The sequence below is a fragment of the Hypanus sabinus genome, chromosome 12 (assembly GCF_030144855.1).
Source record: "Hypanus sabinus isolate sHypSab1 chromosome 12, sHypSab1.hap1, whole genome shotgun sequence".
Classification (NCBI taxonomy): Eukaryota; Metazoa; Chordata; class Chondrichthyes; order Myliobatiformes; family Dasyatidae; genus Hypanus; species Hypanus sabinus.
Genome location: NC_082717.1, coordinates 22141625 through 22156088, shown reverse-complemented (window position 1 = coordinate 22156088; position 14464 = coordinate 22141625). Strand labels below are relative to the sequence as shown.

The 14464-nt window shown below is 38.0% G+C and overlaps 1 protein-coding gene across 4 annotated transcripts in view; it reads left to right on the top strand.

The window, feature by feature from the left end:
- The window catches only part of mtr (5-methyltetrahydrofolate-homocysteine methyltransferase), an 87857-nt gene that overhangs the window by 54500 nt on the left and 18893 nt on the right, over window positions 1-14464 (top strand). For all 4 annotated transcript variants that reach the window (XM_059985657.1, XM_059985656.1, XM_059985659.1 and 1 more), the window contains 4 exons: window positions 4918-4985; window positions 6307-6427; window positions 11303-11384; window positions 13138-13236. In XM_059985657.1, the coding sequence (XP_059841640.1) occupies window positions 4918-4985; window positions 6307-6427; window positions 11303-11384; window positions 13138-13236 (370 nt within the window). The remainder of the gene's footprint in view (window positions 1-4917; window positions 4986-6306; window positions 6428-11302; window positions 11385-13137; window positions 13237-14464) is intronic.

Below are 14464 nucleotides of genomic sequence, written 5' to 3'. Positions count from 1 at the left end.
TCTTCAGGACATTGCTCGGCCCAATCTTTGATTGCTTCGTCAGTGACATTCCTTTCAGAGATGCGGCATAAGGAATGTCCACTGTGATTTTTTTTTATTATCAAAAAATATTCAAGATAGAGTGAAAAGTGTGGAATATAAAGCAAGAATACTGTCAGATCATTCCCCCTTGATAATGACAATGATATTGATGGATAAGGAGGAATTGATTTATAGATGGAGATTTAATTCAATTTTATTAAAACGTCAAGATTTTTGTGATTTTATGCAAAAACAGGTTCAATTTTTTTTGGATACAGATTTACATTCAGTTGAGGATAAAATTGTATTATGGGAAGTGATGAAAGCATATTTAAGGGGTCAGATTATAAGTTATACATCTAAAATTAAGAAGGAATACATGGCAGAAATAGATCAATTGGAAAAAGATATCATAAAGTTAGAATAAGAATCTCAAAGATATATGACAGAAGAAAAACGAAGACAACTTGTTAATAAAAAACTACAATATAATACACTCCAGACATATCGTACAGAAAAAGTAATTATGAGAACTAAACAGAAATATAACGAATTAGGTGAAAGATCACATAAAATTCTTGCTTGGCAGTTGAAAACAGAACAGGCTTCTAAAACAATAAATGCAATTAAAACAAGTTAAAACAAGTTAAAACAAATTAAAATAAGGTTACTTATAAACTTTTAGAAATTAATGAAACTTTAAAAAATTTTTATACTGAACTCTTATCAATCAGAATCACAAAATAAGATTGCTGAGATAGATAAATTTTTATCACAAATAACCCTTCCAAAATTAAATTTAGAAGAACAGAAAGGATTAGATATGCCTTTTACATTAAAAGAGGTTGAAGAAGCTTTAGGATCACTTCAGAGTAATAAATCCCCAGGAGAAGATGGTTTTCCTCCTGAATTTTATAAAAAATTTAAAGATTTATTAATTCCTCCTTTTATGGAATTAATATACCAAGTGGAAAGAATGCATAAACTCCCACAATCTTTTTTTAATAGCGATCATAACTGTATTACCAAAAAAAGATAGAGATCCTTTAAAACCAACATCATATAGGCCTATTTCTTTGTTGAATACAGATTATAAAATAATAGCAAAAATTTTATCTAACAGAATATCTAAATATTTACCAAAATTAATACATATGGATCAAACAGGTTTTATTAAAAACCAATCAATGGATAATATAACCCGGTTACTTAGTATAATTCATTTGGCACAAAAAAGAGAGGAAATGAGTGTGGCAGTTACTTTGGATGCAGAAAAAGCATTTGATAGATTGGAATGGGATTTTTTATTTAAGGTATTGGAAAAATATGAGTTAGGAAAATCTTTTATACAATGGATTAAAACCTTAAATACTAATCCTCAAGCTAAAGTAGTTACAAATGGTCAGATTTCAACACCATTTTGTTTAACGAGGTAACTAGACAAGGCTGCCCATTATCACCTGCTTTATTTGTATTGGCAATTGAACCATTAGTTGAATTAATTAGAACAGATTCAGATATTGGGGGCTTTAGAGTTAATGAAGACGAATATAAGATTAATTTATTTGCTGATGATGTTTTAATTTATTTAACAAACCCATTGCAATCTTTGCAAAGATTATCTTTTAGATTGGAAGAATATGGGAAAGTATCAGGGTATAAAGTAAATTGGGATAAAAGTGAAATTTTACCCCTTACCAAAGGAAATTATAATCAATGTCGATTGATAACTCAATTTCAATGGTCAATAAATGGGATAAAATACTTAGGTATTAGAGTTGATAATGATGTAAAAAAATTATATAACCAAAATTATTTGCCATTATTAAAAAAAAAAGAGGATCTTGATAAATGAATGATGTTACCAATAACATTAATAGGTAGAGTTAATGCTGTAAAAATGAATATATTTCCTGGATTGCAATATTTTTCCAAACTTCACCAATACAATTACCTCAGAAGTTTTTTCAAGAACTGAATAAATATGTAAGGAAATTTCTTTGGAAAGGAAAGATGTCAAAAATATAATTGGAAAAATTGACATGTAACTTTGATTTAGGAGGGTTACAACTTCCAAATTTTAAGAATTATTTTAAAGCAAATCAACTTAGATTTATTGCGTCTTTTTTTGATAAAGAAAAACCGGCATGGATTAGAATAAAATTAGATAAGATAGGAGAAAGCATACCAGAAGATTTTATATATAAATGGGAATCCAAATGGATATGGGAAAAAAGAATCTCCTATATTAAGACACTTGATTGATTTATGGAATAAGGTAAATATGGACAATGAGATAAAGAAATCTCTATTAGCAAAAAGAACTTTAATTCAAAATAGGCTTATTCCTTTTACAATGGATAATAAACTTTTACATAATTGGTTCCAAAAGGGGATTAAATATGTAGGTGATTGTTTTGAAGGAGGTATATTGATGTCATTTGATCAATTAAAAAATAAATATAAAATATCAAATAACACTCTTTTCTGTTATTTTCAATTAAAGGTTTATTTACGAGAAAAGCTGGGACAATGTTGATGCCAAAACCTAGTGAAATAGAAATATTAATTCAAAATGGAAAAATTAAAAAATTTACATCTTGTATGTATAATTTGATTCAAAAACAGACAATTAAATCAGGAATTCATAAATCAAGACAAAAATGGGAATCTGATTTGAATGTTAAAATTGATGGAAAAAACTGGTCAAGATTATGTTCTGATAGTATGAGAAATTTTTTACATCAATCATATATAACACCACAGAAAATAAATAGATTAAATTCAAATATGTCTGACCAATGTTTTCGATGTAATCAAGAAATTGGTACCTTTTTACATTCTACTTGGTCTTGTTTTAAAATTCAACCATTTTGGATAAATTTAAGACTTTTATTGGAACAAATTACTGGAATTACAACTCCCACATAGTCCAGTATTATTTTTATTAGGAGACATTGAAGGGACAATACCGAAACTTAAATTGAATAAGTATCAGAAAAAATTTATAAAAATTGCATTGGCAGTAGCCAAAAAAGTTATCGCAGTTACTTGGAAATCTGATTTTTATTTAACTATGGATTGTTGGAATTATGAAATACATAGTTGTATTCCACTTGAAAAAATTACGTATAATTTAAGAAACAAATATGATATATTTTTGAAAATTTGGCTCCCCTACTTACAAAAGATAGGATTAAATACATAGGTCCTTTGAAGATAAAATTATAAAGTAATTGGGGAAAGTAAAAATAAATGTTAAAATTATTTTGAACTCCATGGAGCATGTGGGGACCCTCCAATATCCAGGCAATCTTTCTTCTTTCTTTCTTTAGATAAGGGGAGGGGGGAGGGTTAATATTATTTTTCTCGCTATTTTATCATCACATTTATTCTTTGTAATTTTCTAAAATTTAATAAATATATATTTTTTTAAAAAGAATGTCCGCTGATATTCTGTTCTGAAAAGGCAATTGAGCCCATGCAAGACCTCAACAACATTCAGTCAAGGACTGTGAAGTGGCAAGTGACATTCACACCAAATATCATTAGGGAAATCATCATTTACTGGACGTCACTTTGGACCAAATAACTTATGTGTTTCTCACACCCTGCCCACAAACAGTAATACATCAACACATACAAAAGCTGGATGAACTCAGCAGGCTGGGCAGCATCTGTTGAAATGAGCAGTTAACGTTTCGGGCCAAAACCCTTCGTCAGGACTCATGACTTGGGAGCAGGTCTAAGCCACACATCCTCTTGGACCTGTTTTAACTTTCATTTATACCATGGCTGATCTGATTATAACCTCAACTCAGCATCTCTGCCTAACCTTGGTAACCTTTCCCTTGCTTATCAGGAACCTGCCGATCACTGCCTTAAAAAAATTCTAAGACTGCCACTACTGCTGTTTGAAGATTCCCAGATCTCTGAAAGTGAAAAAGTAAATCACCTCTTTGCATTAATTGGGTGTTCTCTCAATTTTAATCCGTGACTCCAGTTCTAGATTCTCTCACATTCTCTCATTCTTCTCTTCATGAGGACCATATCCTTCAATTGAGTTGTTTCTCACTTTTCTAAATTCCAGTGGATACAACCCTAGCCTGTCTAAACTTTTTTCTTAAGACAACTTACCCATTCCAGGTACAGTAATAATCTATTTAGTGTTCTCTGAGCTGCTTTCAGTGTTCCAAAGATACAATTAAGTAGCAAAACATTTATTCTTCCCTCCTTCCTCGTTCGTGCCTTATGCAAAATAAAATTCAAAGTTCAAAGTAAATTAATCATCAAGGTACATATATGTCATCATATACTACCCTGAGATTAATTTTCTTGCAGGCATTCATAGCAAATAGAAAGAAACACAAAACTACACACAATGAAAACGGGCAAACAACCAATGTGCTAAAGACAACAAATTGTGCCTGTATGAAAAAAAAACACAAAGTAAATCAGCATCATATATCAAGAACATGAGTTGTTGAGTCTTTGAAAGTGAGTCCACAAGATGTGGTATCAGTTCTGTGTAGGGGGGCAATATCTGCCATCAGGAAGGATGTAGGCAGAAGAAGAATAAGACATCACCAAGTCATCATAGGTTCCCTCTGGTCCACACGCTGTTTCACCATCCTTTATTGCTGGAACTTGGAACCCAACGGTATTATGATAATGTTTTCATCAGGATGACTATTAACAGTTCAGATCGGTGACTTGTTATCTGCTCCTTGAGGGCAAGTAGAGTGGGCAGTAAATGTCAGTGATCACTTTGCCAGTGATGTCCATATTCTCCAAAATGAGTATGGAATATGTAAACCTCACTCCCTAAAGTTGAACATGGATTTCACAGCTCACTAAATCTTTGAATTAATTTTCATATTTTTATTTGTATTGCAGAGTAATTGACTTGGGTGTTATGACTCCATGTGATAAAATACTCCAAACTGCTATCGACTATAAAGCAGGTAAATATATTAGTATGAAGACAAAAGAGAATGCAGGTACTGTGGCAAAGTACGCACGTGTGTTCTCTCTCTCTCTCTCTCTCTCTCTCTCTCTCTCTCTCTCTCTCCCTCTCCCTCCCCTCTCCCTCCCCTCTCCCTCCCCTCTCCCCCTCTCTCCCCCTCTCTCCCCCTCTCTCCCCCTCTCTCCCCCTCTCTCCCCCTCTCCCCCTCTCTCCCCCTCTCTCCCCCTCTCTCCCCCTCTCTCCCCCTCCCTCTCTCCCCCCTCTCTCCCTCTGCCCCCTCTCTCCCTCCCTCTCCCCCCTCTCTCCCTCCCTCTCCCCCCTCTCTCTCTCCCCCCTCTCTCTCTCTCTCTCTCCCCCCTCTCTCTCTCTCTCTCCCCCTCTCTCTCTCTCCCTCCCTCTCTCTCTCCCCCCTCTCTCTCTCTCTCTCTCCCCCCTCTCTCTCTCTCTCCCCCCTCTCTCTCTCTCTCCCCCCTCTCTCTCTCTCTCTCTCCCCCCCCTCTCTCTCTCTCTCTCTCCCCCCCCCTCTCTCTCTCTCTCATCATTTCATCATTGTTGTTGAAGCTCAAGGCTAAATACAAGAGATGCTGTAAATGCAGATTAACACACAAAATGCTGGAGGTACTCAGTAGGTCAGGCAGAATCTATGGAAGTGAATAAACCGTTGATGTACATAGATGCTACCTGACCCGCTGAGTTCCACCAGTATTCTGTGTATGTAACCCTCCTTGGCTCTAAGAGATTAAGACTAGTAGTTACGCACAGTTACTGATACATTGAAATTTTTCTAAGAATTATTTGTGTTACTTGTTTTCCTATATTTTTATTTCCTCTGTTCTGGGCACAATGTGCACTGGGCAAGAAAGATAATCCTGAAGTTTACCTAAGAGAATTCAACAGTATTCTTGCAAGTGTGCAGGAGTAAATTGCCACCAGTATATTTTTAAATATAAATATCAGTTTTAGCCAAGTTAACTCAATCAGTTTTTTAAAATAGCTTTAGAACTGGGTTTTTTTTCTGTCATTCCATGATATTCACCTGCTTTTCTACAGCTGTGATTGAGATTAGGAGATTAATATACAACATTGCCCTTAGTTTCTTAAACCCGTCATCCCTACTGGGGCAAAGGCCACAAACAGCAGCTGGCCAAAGTCCTTGAGATTTTTGGAGTTCTGTTGGCATCTCTAGCACTGGGTTTTTACGGGATGGGGTGGCTATCCCCATGCCCATGCCACCTCCTTTTAAAGCTGGGCTTTGGACCATTTGATATTGCAATTTAAGTTTTTAGAGTAGAGTTCTGAATGTATTTTCTTTTTGGCAGATATTATTGGCCTGTCTGGTCTTATCACACCATCTTTGGATGAAATGATACATGTTGCTAAGGAAATGGAACGGATAGGTTTGAAAATGCCTTTGCTAATAGGTGGAGCAACAACCTCAAAGTAAGTACTTATTCAGTTAAAAAAAGGATTCATACTTTTCTGCCATATATGACGAATAAACTCCTCTCGGGCTTCCAATCTGTTTCCGGCTAGAAGCCGGAGAAGAGTTTATTTGTATTTATTCATTTCTGTATCATATTCAGTAGAGTATTATGGTACTATATATTCACAGTGTACTGTAAAATACACAGTTCTGGTTGTCCCATTATAAGGAAAGGTGTCAGTGCTTTGAAAGTTGCTAAGAACTTCCTGCAGGGGCACAGTTGAGAGCATCCTGACTGGCTGCATCACTACCTGGTATGAGAACTGTACTTCCCTTAATCGCTGTACTCTGCGGAGAGTGGTGCGGACAGCCCAGCACATCTGTAGTTGTGACCTTCCCATGGTTTAGGACATTTATAAGGACAGGTGTGTAAAAAGGGCCCATAGGATCACTGGGGACCCAAGTCATTCCAATCACAATCTGTTCCAGCTGCTACCATCTGGGAAGCGGTACCGCAGCATAAAAGCCTGGACGAACAGGCTCCGGGACAGCTTCTTCCACCAGGCCATCATACTGATGAACTCATGCTGATTTGAGTGTACTCTGTATTACATTGACTGTTCTATTTATTATAAATTATTATGATTGCACATGGCACATTTAGATGAGACATAACATAAAGATTTTTGCTCCTCACGTATGTGAATAATGTAAGAAATAAAAGTCCATTCAGTTCAAGGCTGTGGAAAAGGTTTACCAGAATGCTAATTGGATTAGTGGACATGTGGAATAAACTTGGGTTGTTTTCTTTGGAGTGGTGGAAGCTGAGAGGGCGATCTGATAAAAGCTTCTATGATTATCAGAGGCATAGATAGAGAGCTGATAGTTTTTTTCCAAGGTTGAACTAGTGCTAGATTCAATGGAAATGTTCAAAGTAAATTTATTATCAAAGTACATATATGTCACTAAATACATCCCTGAGATTCATTTTCTTTGTGCATTCATAGTAAATACAAAGAAACACAATAGAATCAATAAAACACTGCACCCAACAAGATGGACAAACACCAATGAGCAAGGGACAACAAACTGTGCAAACACAAAAGAGCAATAAATATCAAGAACATCAGATGAAGAGTCCTTGAAAGTGGTTGTGGGTACAGTTCAGTGATGGGGCAAGTGAAATTGTCCTCACTGGTTCAAGAGCCTGATGGTTGAGGGGTAATAACTGTTCCTGAACCTGGTGGGGTGAATCCTGAGGCTCCAGCAAGAAGAGAGCATGACCTGGGTGACGGGGTGTCCCTGATGATGGATGCTGCTTTCCAGCGACAGTGCTCCATGTAGATATGCTCAGTGGTGGGGAGGGCTTTACCTGTGATGGACTGGGTTGTATCCACTGCAGTTGTAGGATTTTCCGTTCAAGGGCATTGGTGTTTCCATACCAGGCTGTGATGCAGCCAGTCAATATTCTGTCCACCACATATCTATAGAAGTTTGCCAAAGTTATAGATGACATGCCAAATCTTCACCAACTTCTAAGAAAACAGTAGGCTCCATTCATTCTTAGTAATGGCACTTACCTGTGGGATCCAGGAAAGATCCTCTGAAATGATAACACTGAGGAATTTAAAGTTTCTGACCCTCTCAACCTCTGATCCCTCTGGCTCATGGACCTCCGATTTCCTCCTCCTATAGTCAATAATCAACACCTTGGTTTTGCTGATACTAAATGGCAGGGGGTGTTGTGGCACCACTCAGCCAGATATTCAATCTCCCTCTTTTATGCTGTTTCATCATCACCTTTGACAATGACGTTATCTTTGTCAGCGAACTTAAATATGGTATTGGAGCTAAGCTCATCCTAGATAGCCATAAGTGTAAAGTGTAGAGCAGGGGACCAAGTACAGAGCTTGTGGTGCACCTGTGCAGATGGTGGTTGTGAAGGAGGTGTTGTAGCCAATCAAAACTGACTGAAGTCTGCAAGTAAGGAAGTTGAGGATCCAGTTGCGCAAGAAGGTACCAAGGCCAAACTTGAAGCTTATTGACTATTGAGGGGATGATAGAATTGAATGTTGGGCTGTAGTCAATGAAGAGCATCCTTGTGTATGCATCTTCACTGTCCAGATGCTCCAGGGTTGAAGCGGGGTCTGCTGTGGACCTTATTGTGATGATAAGCAAACTGGACTGGATGCAAGTCACTTCTCAGGCAGGAGTTGATGTGTTTCATCACCAAGCACTGTGTGGGACAAGTTTTCTGTGCAGTCTGTTGGGAGCCTGGAAAGTGCTGCCAGGAGTGGTGAATGAGGCAAGTGTATTGGTGGTATTCAAGAGGCTGCTAGATAAGCATTTGAGTGTGTGGAAAATAGAATGATACGGACATTGTGTAGGCAGAAGGGATTTATTGGGCGGTTGATTACTAATTTAATTAGTTTGGCATAATGTCGTGGGCGCCGCTGTTCTATGCTCTGTCTAATTAACTAGTCAGAACATGGATTCATCATTTTCCCCTTTCAGGTTTATCACACCAGTCTTCAACTCAAACTAAAATTTTATATTACAGCTGTTACATATTTCACTCTTCTTGTCACAAGAGATGCAACTTCCTTCAAAAACTTACTGAGAGGGATAGAGGGAACTTTGAAACAAGTTGTCTTGCAGATTCCTTGCTTGCTGAGGATCTTAAGATGTCATCTTACTTTGTCATGAGCTCCTCAGTGCTTTTCCTATAAACTTCAACACATAATCTAAGAGTTTAGTTTCATCATCCTGTGTTAAAGAACCACTTCTTAATAACTCTTAAGTGTACTCTAGACCACATGGTCATTGACTGGTTCATGAGAACTTTAACCAACTGACATATTAGATGTATCTCTGTTAGATGGTGCAGCATTTCATCCAGATTTTCTTTGTTAGACATCCTCATGTCAAAGAAATCAGAGTGGACTATTTTGGTTTTACATTATCATTTCAATCTATATTCTTTACAGCACTGGTACATGTGTCTTTTCAGCAACAAGGAAGAAAAAGATGTGGATTTCCCCTCACATTCCTCAGTATACGTGTGACAATGTGTCCACCTGATGGTCTGAATGTAATGCCTTATTCCAAATGTGGCATGTCCATTATGTAGCATTGGAGTGACAGTTTAGCGTTTTGTGCATGAGTCATATGGCTCCAGATTTACTGTACTCGCCTGAAAAAAATTCATAGGCATTTAGTGTTTTGTAATATTTGTAAACTGCTTAGTAATAATGGGGTAAAAACAGCTTAGAGAGGACAATGCTCCTCATACCAAGTGATATCCTAATAATCTGAGGGAAAATCTGTTTGTCCCTTTTACGTACAATTTTGGGAGAGAGTTAAAATAGAGGAACTTTTTTAATGGGTAGAAACAATAGTGGGAAGTCGGGAGCAGATGTGCTGGTGATACGCAACTGTAGACCGATTGGATGTGCTAATGCAACTAAACCAGGAGATTGCTATAAAAAATGCTATACACAAGGATCGGTGGGCAATCAGTGACTAGCTCACTGACTGTCTCAGCTTTGATTTACAAATTAAAGTTTAACACTTCTTGAAGAATCTTCTGCGTCTCCTGGTCTTTTGTGGGGCACAAGAAACCACGACAATATAAATAAGTTAATGATGCTATTACTTCTCATTCGATAAAATTCAAGAGTAGTTTTTAATACAGCTCTGTAAAGCATTTGTCATGAGGTGATTTCTTTCACTGTGCCTGTGCAATGTTGCTGCAATTAAGAAATGAGTGATGATTTATGGCTGCCTTTTAGATACTGCTGTTCATTACTTTCTCTGTTTGTGTCAGTCAACAACAGTCTCTGAACTGTCTCTGCAACCTCTATATTTTGTTCCACTTTTATAGTATAAAATTGGCCCTTTGGCCCACCATGTCCATACTGTTTTGTTCATGTACGCTAAACCCATTAGAAAGCATTAGGTCCATGTTGTTCTGATGGATGTGTTTGCCTAAACAATTCATACACGTTACAATTGTTTCTGCCTTCACCTCCTCTTCTGTTGTGGAGTTTCTATATAACAACCACTTTCTGTAACAACTTTCCTCTCAGATCCCCTTTAAAACTCCTTTCCTCTCATCTCATCTCATCCATCTCTCCCTCGTTTTTGATATCATTACCATGGGAATAAAAGGTTCCATCTCCTCTATTTATGCTTCTTAGAAGCATTAATAGTCTTGTTTGCTCCTGGGAAAATGTGGCCAGCCTACCTCACCTCATAACAAAAGCACTCCAATCAAGGTGATATCCAAGGTATTGTTTCCTCTGCACAATCACATCTTTCTTTTAGTGTGGTAGACAGAACTGAATACAATATGCCAATGTGGCATAACAATTGTTTTCTAAAATTCCAGAATTTCTAAGCTGAGTGACTAATTTTAATTTGATGCACTGTACCAGACAGAAAAAAAAATTATCAATTTTTCATTCTGCACCCTATCCTGTAAAGGCAAACATGTTATATTCCTTCACCTCCCTATTTACCTGTGTTGCAATTTTCGGGGATCTTGAACTCTCAGATTCCTTATTTCATCAGTATGCCTTAGTGCCCTACCAAGATGTGACTGTCCAAAATGCATTACCTCTCATTTGTTGATATTAAATTTCACCTGCCAGTGCTCTGCCCAAATTCCCTTCTGATCTATACTGTAGTCTCAAACAGCCTTGCTCATTATCCATAATACTACCACCTTTTCTGTCATTGCTTTAAAAATTGTATAGTCTTCCTGATCTGTGTAACTTTGGTTCTTGCTGCTTTATCGTAATGAATAACTGTCTTAGTTTGCTTTCATGATTTTTTGTTAACTTGATCTGGTTTACATATATTTAAACCTAAATTGCTATTCATTTTTCCAGAACACACACAGCTGTCAAAATTGCACCAAGGTACAATGCACCAGCAATTCATGTTCTCGATGCTTCTAAAAGTGTTGTTGTGGTAAGTCTTCTGATCAGCTTGTCCTCACATCTGTCTTGTTCCTGATAATGTAGAGATTTTATTCCTTGTTTTTTGTTATGTTGCTCATTTTAAGTTTTTATTGTCACCATTTCTTTTTGCAGTAGATTGAGGGAACAACTCAACATGATTACAAGGGCATTCATTCTTGTAAGGGAATTGGCACTTCAATCAGGACCCTGTCCTGTATTTAAAACTGATGATGTTATCCATCATTGTTAAATCACTAAGCAGACAAATTTTATCTTCCCATAATTCCATAGTTGTATTGGTAGGTAATTGGCTGCTGTAAAATTACCCATTAGTGTGGGTAAGTGGCAAAAGAGTCAAAGGGGAATTTGATGGACGTATGGGAGACAATATGTAGGGGGGAATGGAAGAGTGGGTATCAAGGCATGGTCTTGCTTTGCTGGGAACTAGCATGGAGCTGATTGGTTGAATGGCCACCTTCTGTGACTTAGTAACATTTCCAAAGTGGATGACCTCAAAAAATTCTGACCCAACACGTGTATTATCTGACCCAAAAATCCAGACCCAACACGTCTATTATCAAGCCCTGGTCCTGACCATTTTGAAATAGCATCTAATTGTTTTGGCATTATGGTTAAGCATGAACCTCAGACAATGCTGATGGCCCTGGGAAAGTGGAGATGGAGCTTCTTGAATCATTGGAGCCCCCTTAGTCATTGTTTCCTTAAACACTAAGGTTACAGAAATAATTTCATTTTTCCTTGGATGATAGGATGCAGAAGTGGGCTAAGAAGTGGCAGATGGAGTTCAACCCAGAGAAGTGTGAAGTGGTACACTTTGGAAGGACAAACTCCAAGGCCTAGTACAAAGTAAATGTCAGGATACTTGGTAGTGTGGAGGAGCAGAGGGATCTGGGGGTATATGTCCACAGATCCCTGAAAGTTGCCTCACAGGTAGATAGGGTAGTTAAGAAAGATTATGGGGTGTTAGCTTTCATAAGTCGAGGGATAGAGTTTAAGAGTCGCGATGTAATGATGCAGCTCTATAAAACTCTGATTAGGCCATACTTGGAGTACTGTATCCAATTCTGGTCGCCTCACTATAGGAAGGATGTGGAAGCATTGGAAAGGGTACAGAGGAGATTTACCAGGATGCTGCCTGGTTTAGAGAGTATGGATTATGATCAGAGATTAAGGGAGCTAGGGCTTTACTGTTTGGAGAGAATGAGGATAAGAGGAGACATGATAGAGGTGTACAAGATATTAAGAGGAATTGATAGAGTGGACAGCCAGTGCCTCTTCCCCAGGGCGCCACTGCTCAATACAAGAGGACATGGCTTTAAGGTAAGGGGAGGGAAGTTCAAGGGAAATATTAGAGGAAGGTTTTTTACACAGAGAGTGGTTTGTGCGTGGAATGCACTGCCTGAGTCAGTGGTGGAGGCAGATACACTAGTGAAATTTAAGAGACTACTAGATAGGTGTATGGAGGAATTTAAGGTGGAGGGTTATATGAGAGGCAGGGTTTGAGGGTCAGCACAACATTGTGGGCCGAAGGGCCTGTAATGTGCTGTACTCTTCTATGTTCTATGTTCCTCTGCTGTCCAAAACAAAGACCCTGGGTAGAAATATTTGGAATTCACCTTTTTTTTAAAATATAGTTTAATTGTCACAGAACTTGTGTAACTTCTGTTCTTCACTGAACTTCATAGTTCAATATGTTTTAGCTCGTGGTTCTCATTATACTCTTGTTATCTTTTTTATTATAGTGCTCTCAACTTCTAGACGATGACCTCAAAGATGACTACTTTGAGGAAGTAACTGAAGAATATGAAGAGATTCGACATAATTATTATGAGTATTTAATGGTCATTATTATGAATATTGAATGAAATTTAATTAGATACTTAGGGACAGCTGGCTACTGCATCTCTGAAAGGGGAGGATAAAGAGGAAGAGTGAAGAGTGTTTTCTGAGAAAGAAAACTGTTCCGATTGAATAGTATAGTGTTAGGGTATATGAATTACAATTTTAGATGGGGAGAAAAGTAGGTTAATGAGACCATGGAGTATTCTTCATTGTAGGGGGAGCAGGCAGACATCTCTGTGGTCATCAAAGAGATTCTCAATTGGTCTGTGGCACTTCCTCACCCAAACACCGATGCCAGAGTCAGATGTCGCAGTGTATTCTGAACAGGAACAGCAGTGTGTGTTCTACGTGTGTCATTACGCAGGTACAAGAAGGGATGGGGTCCTGGTAGTAGGTTAACAAGCAAGACCTGTAAAGGAGTAATCTCTGGATTACTTCTGGTGCCAATGGCTACTGAGAATAGGAGTGTGAAGATAATTCAGAATAATGTGTGACTGAATTAATATTGTAAGAGGGAAAGGCTTTAGAGTTTTGGATCATTGCACTCTTTTCTGGGGTTGGTGGGATGTGAACAAGCAGGCTGGGTTGCAGCTGCACTGGACTGGGTCCAGTATCATGTTCCTCGTGTTCCAGGGAAGGTTTTAAACTCATTTGGCAGGCAACTAGGACACAGAGTAGATGTCTAGTTGGGAGGGAATTACAATCAAGTATAGAAGGAAAGCTAGGTCAGTGCAGTAGGTACAGCCATCATGGCCAGAGAAAGACATGAGAGGATGGGTGAACAAGATTGCATCAATGTTAATGCAAATGAAACTGACCAGTAACTTGAGATACTGATTTACAGCCTTGCAGCTATCAGGTGACAAAGTTGAAGGAAGTGCAGAGCTGGCAACTCCTGTGCCATGGTATGGAATCTTTAGTTGTGATGAGTGAGGATATAAAAGAGGAAGTGGCATTGTAATGATTAAGGAACCCAATTCTTGGAATAATGCAGGAGGATATCTGGAATACTCTGCAAATGATGCGGTATGGACAAAGATTAAGAATAAAAAGGGGATATCACTGACAGAAAGAACTACAGAGGGAGGCATTAGATATCTCAGTGGATAAATCCCCAGGGCCTGATAAGATGTATCTGACGTACTTATGAGAAGTGAAGGTGGTGATTACTGGGGCCAATGCTGAGGTGCCGGAAGACTGGAGGACAGCAAATGCAGTTTCTTTTTT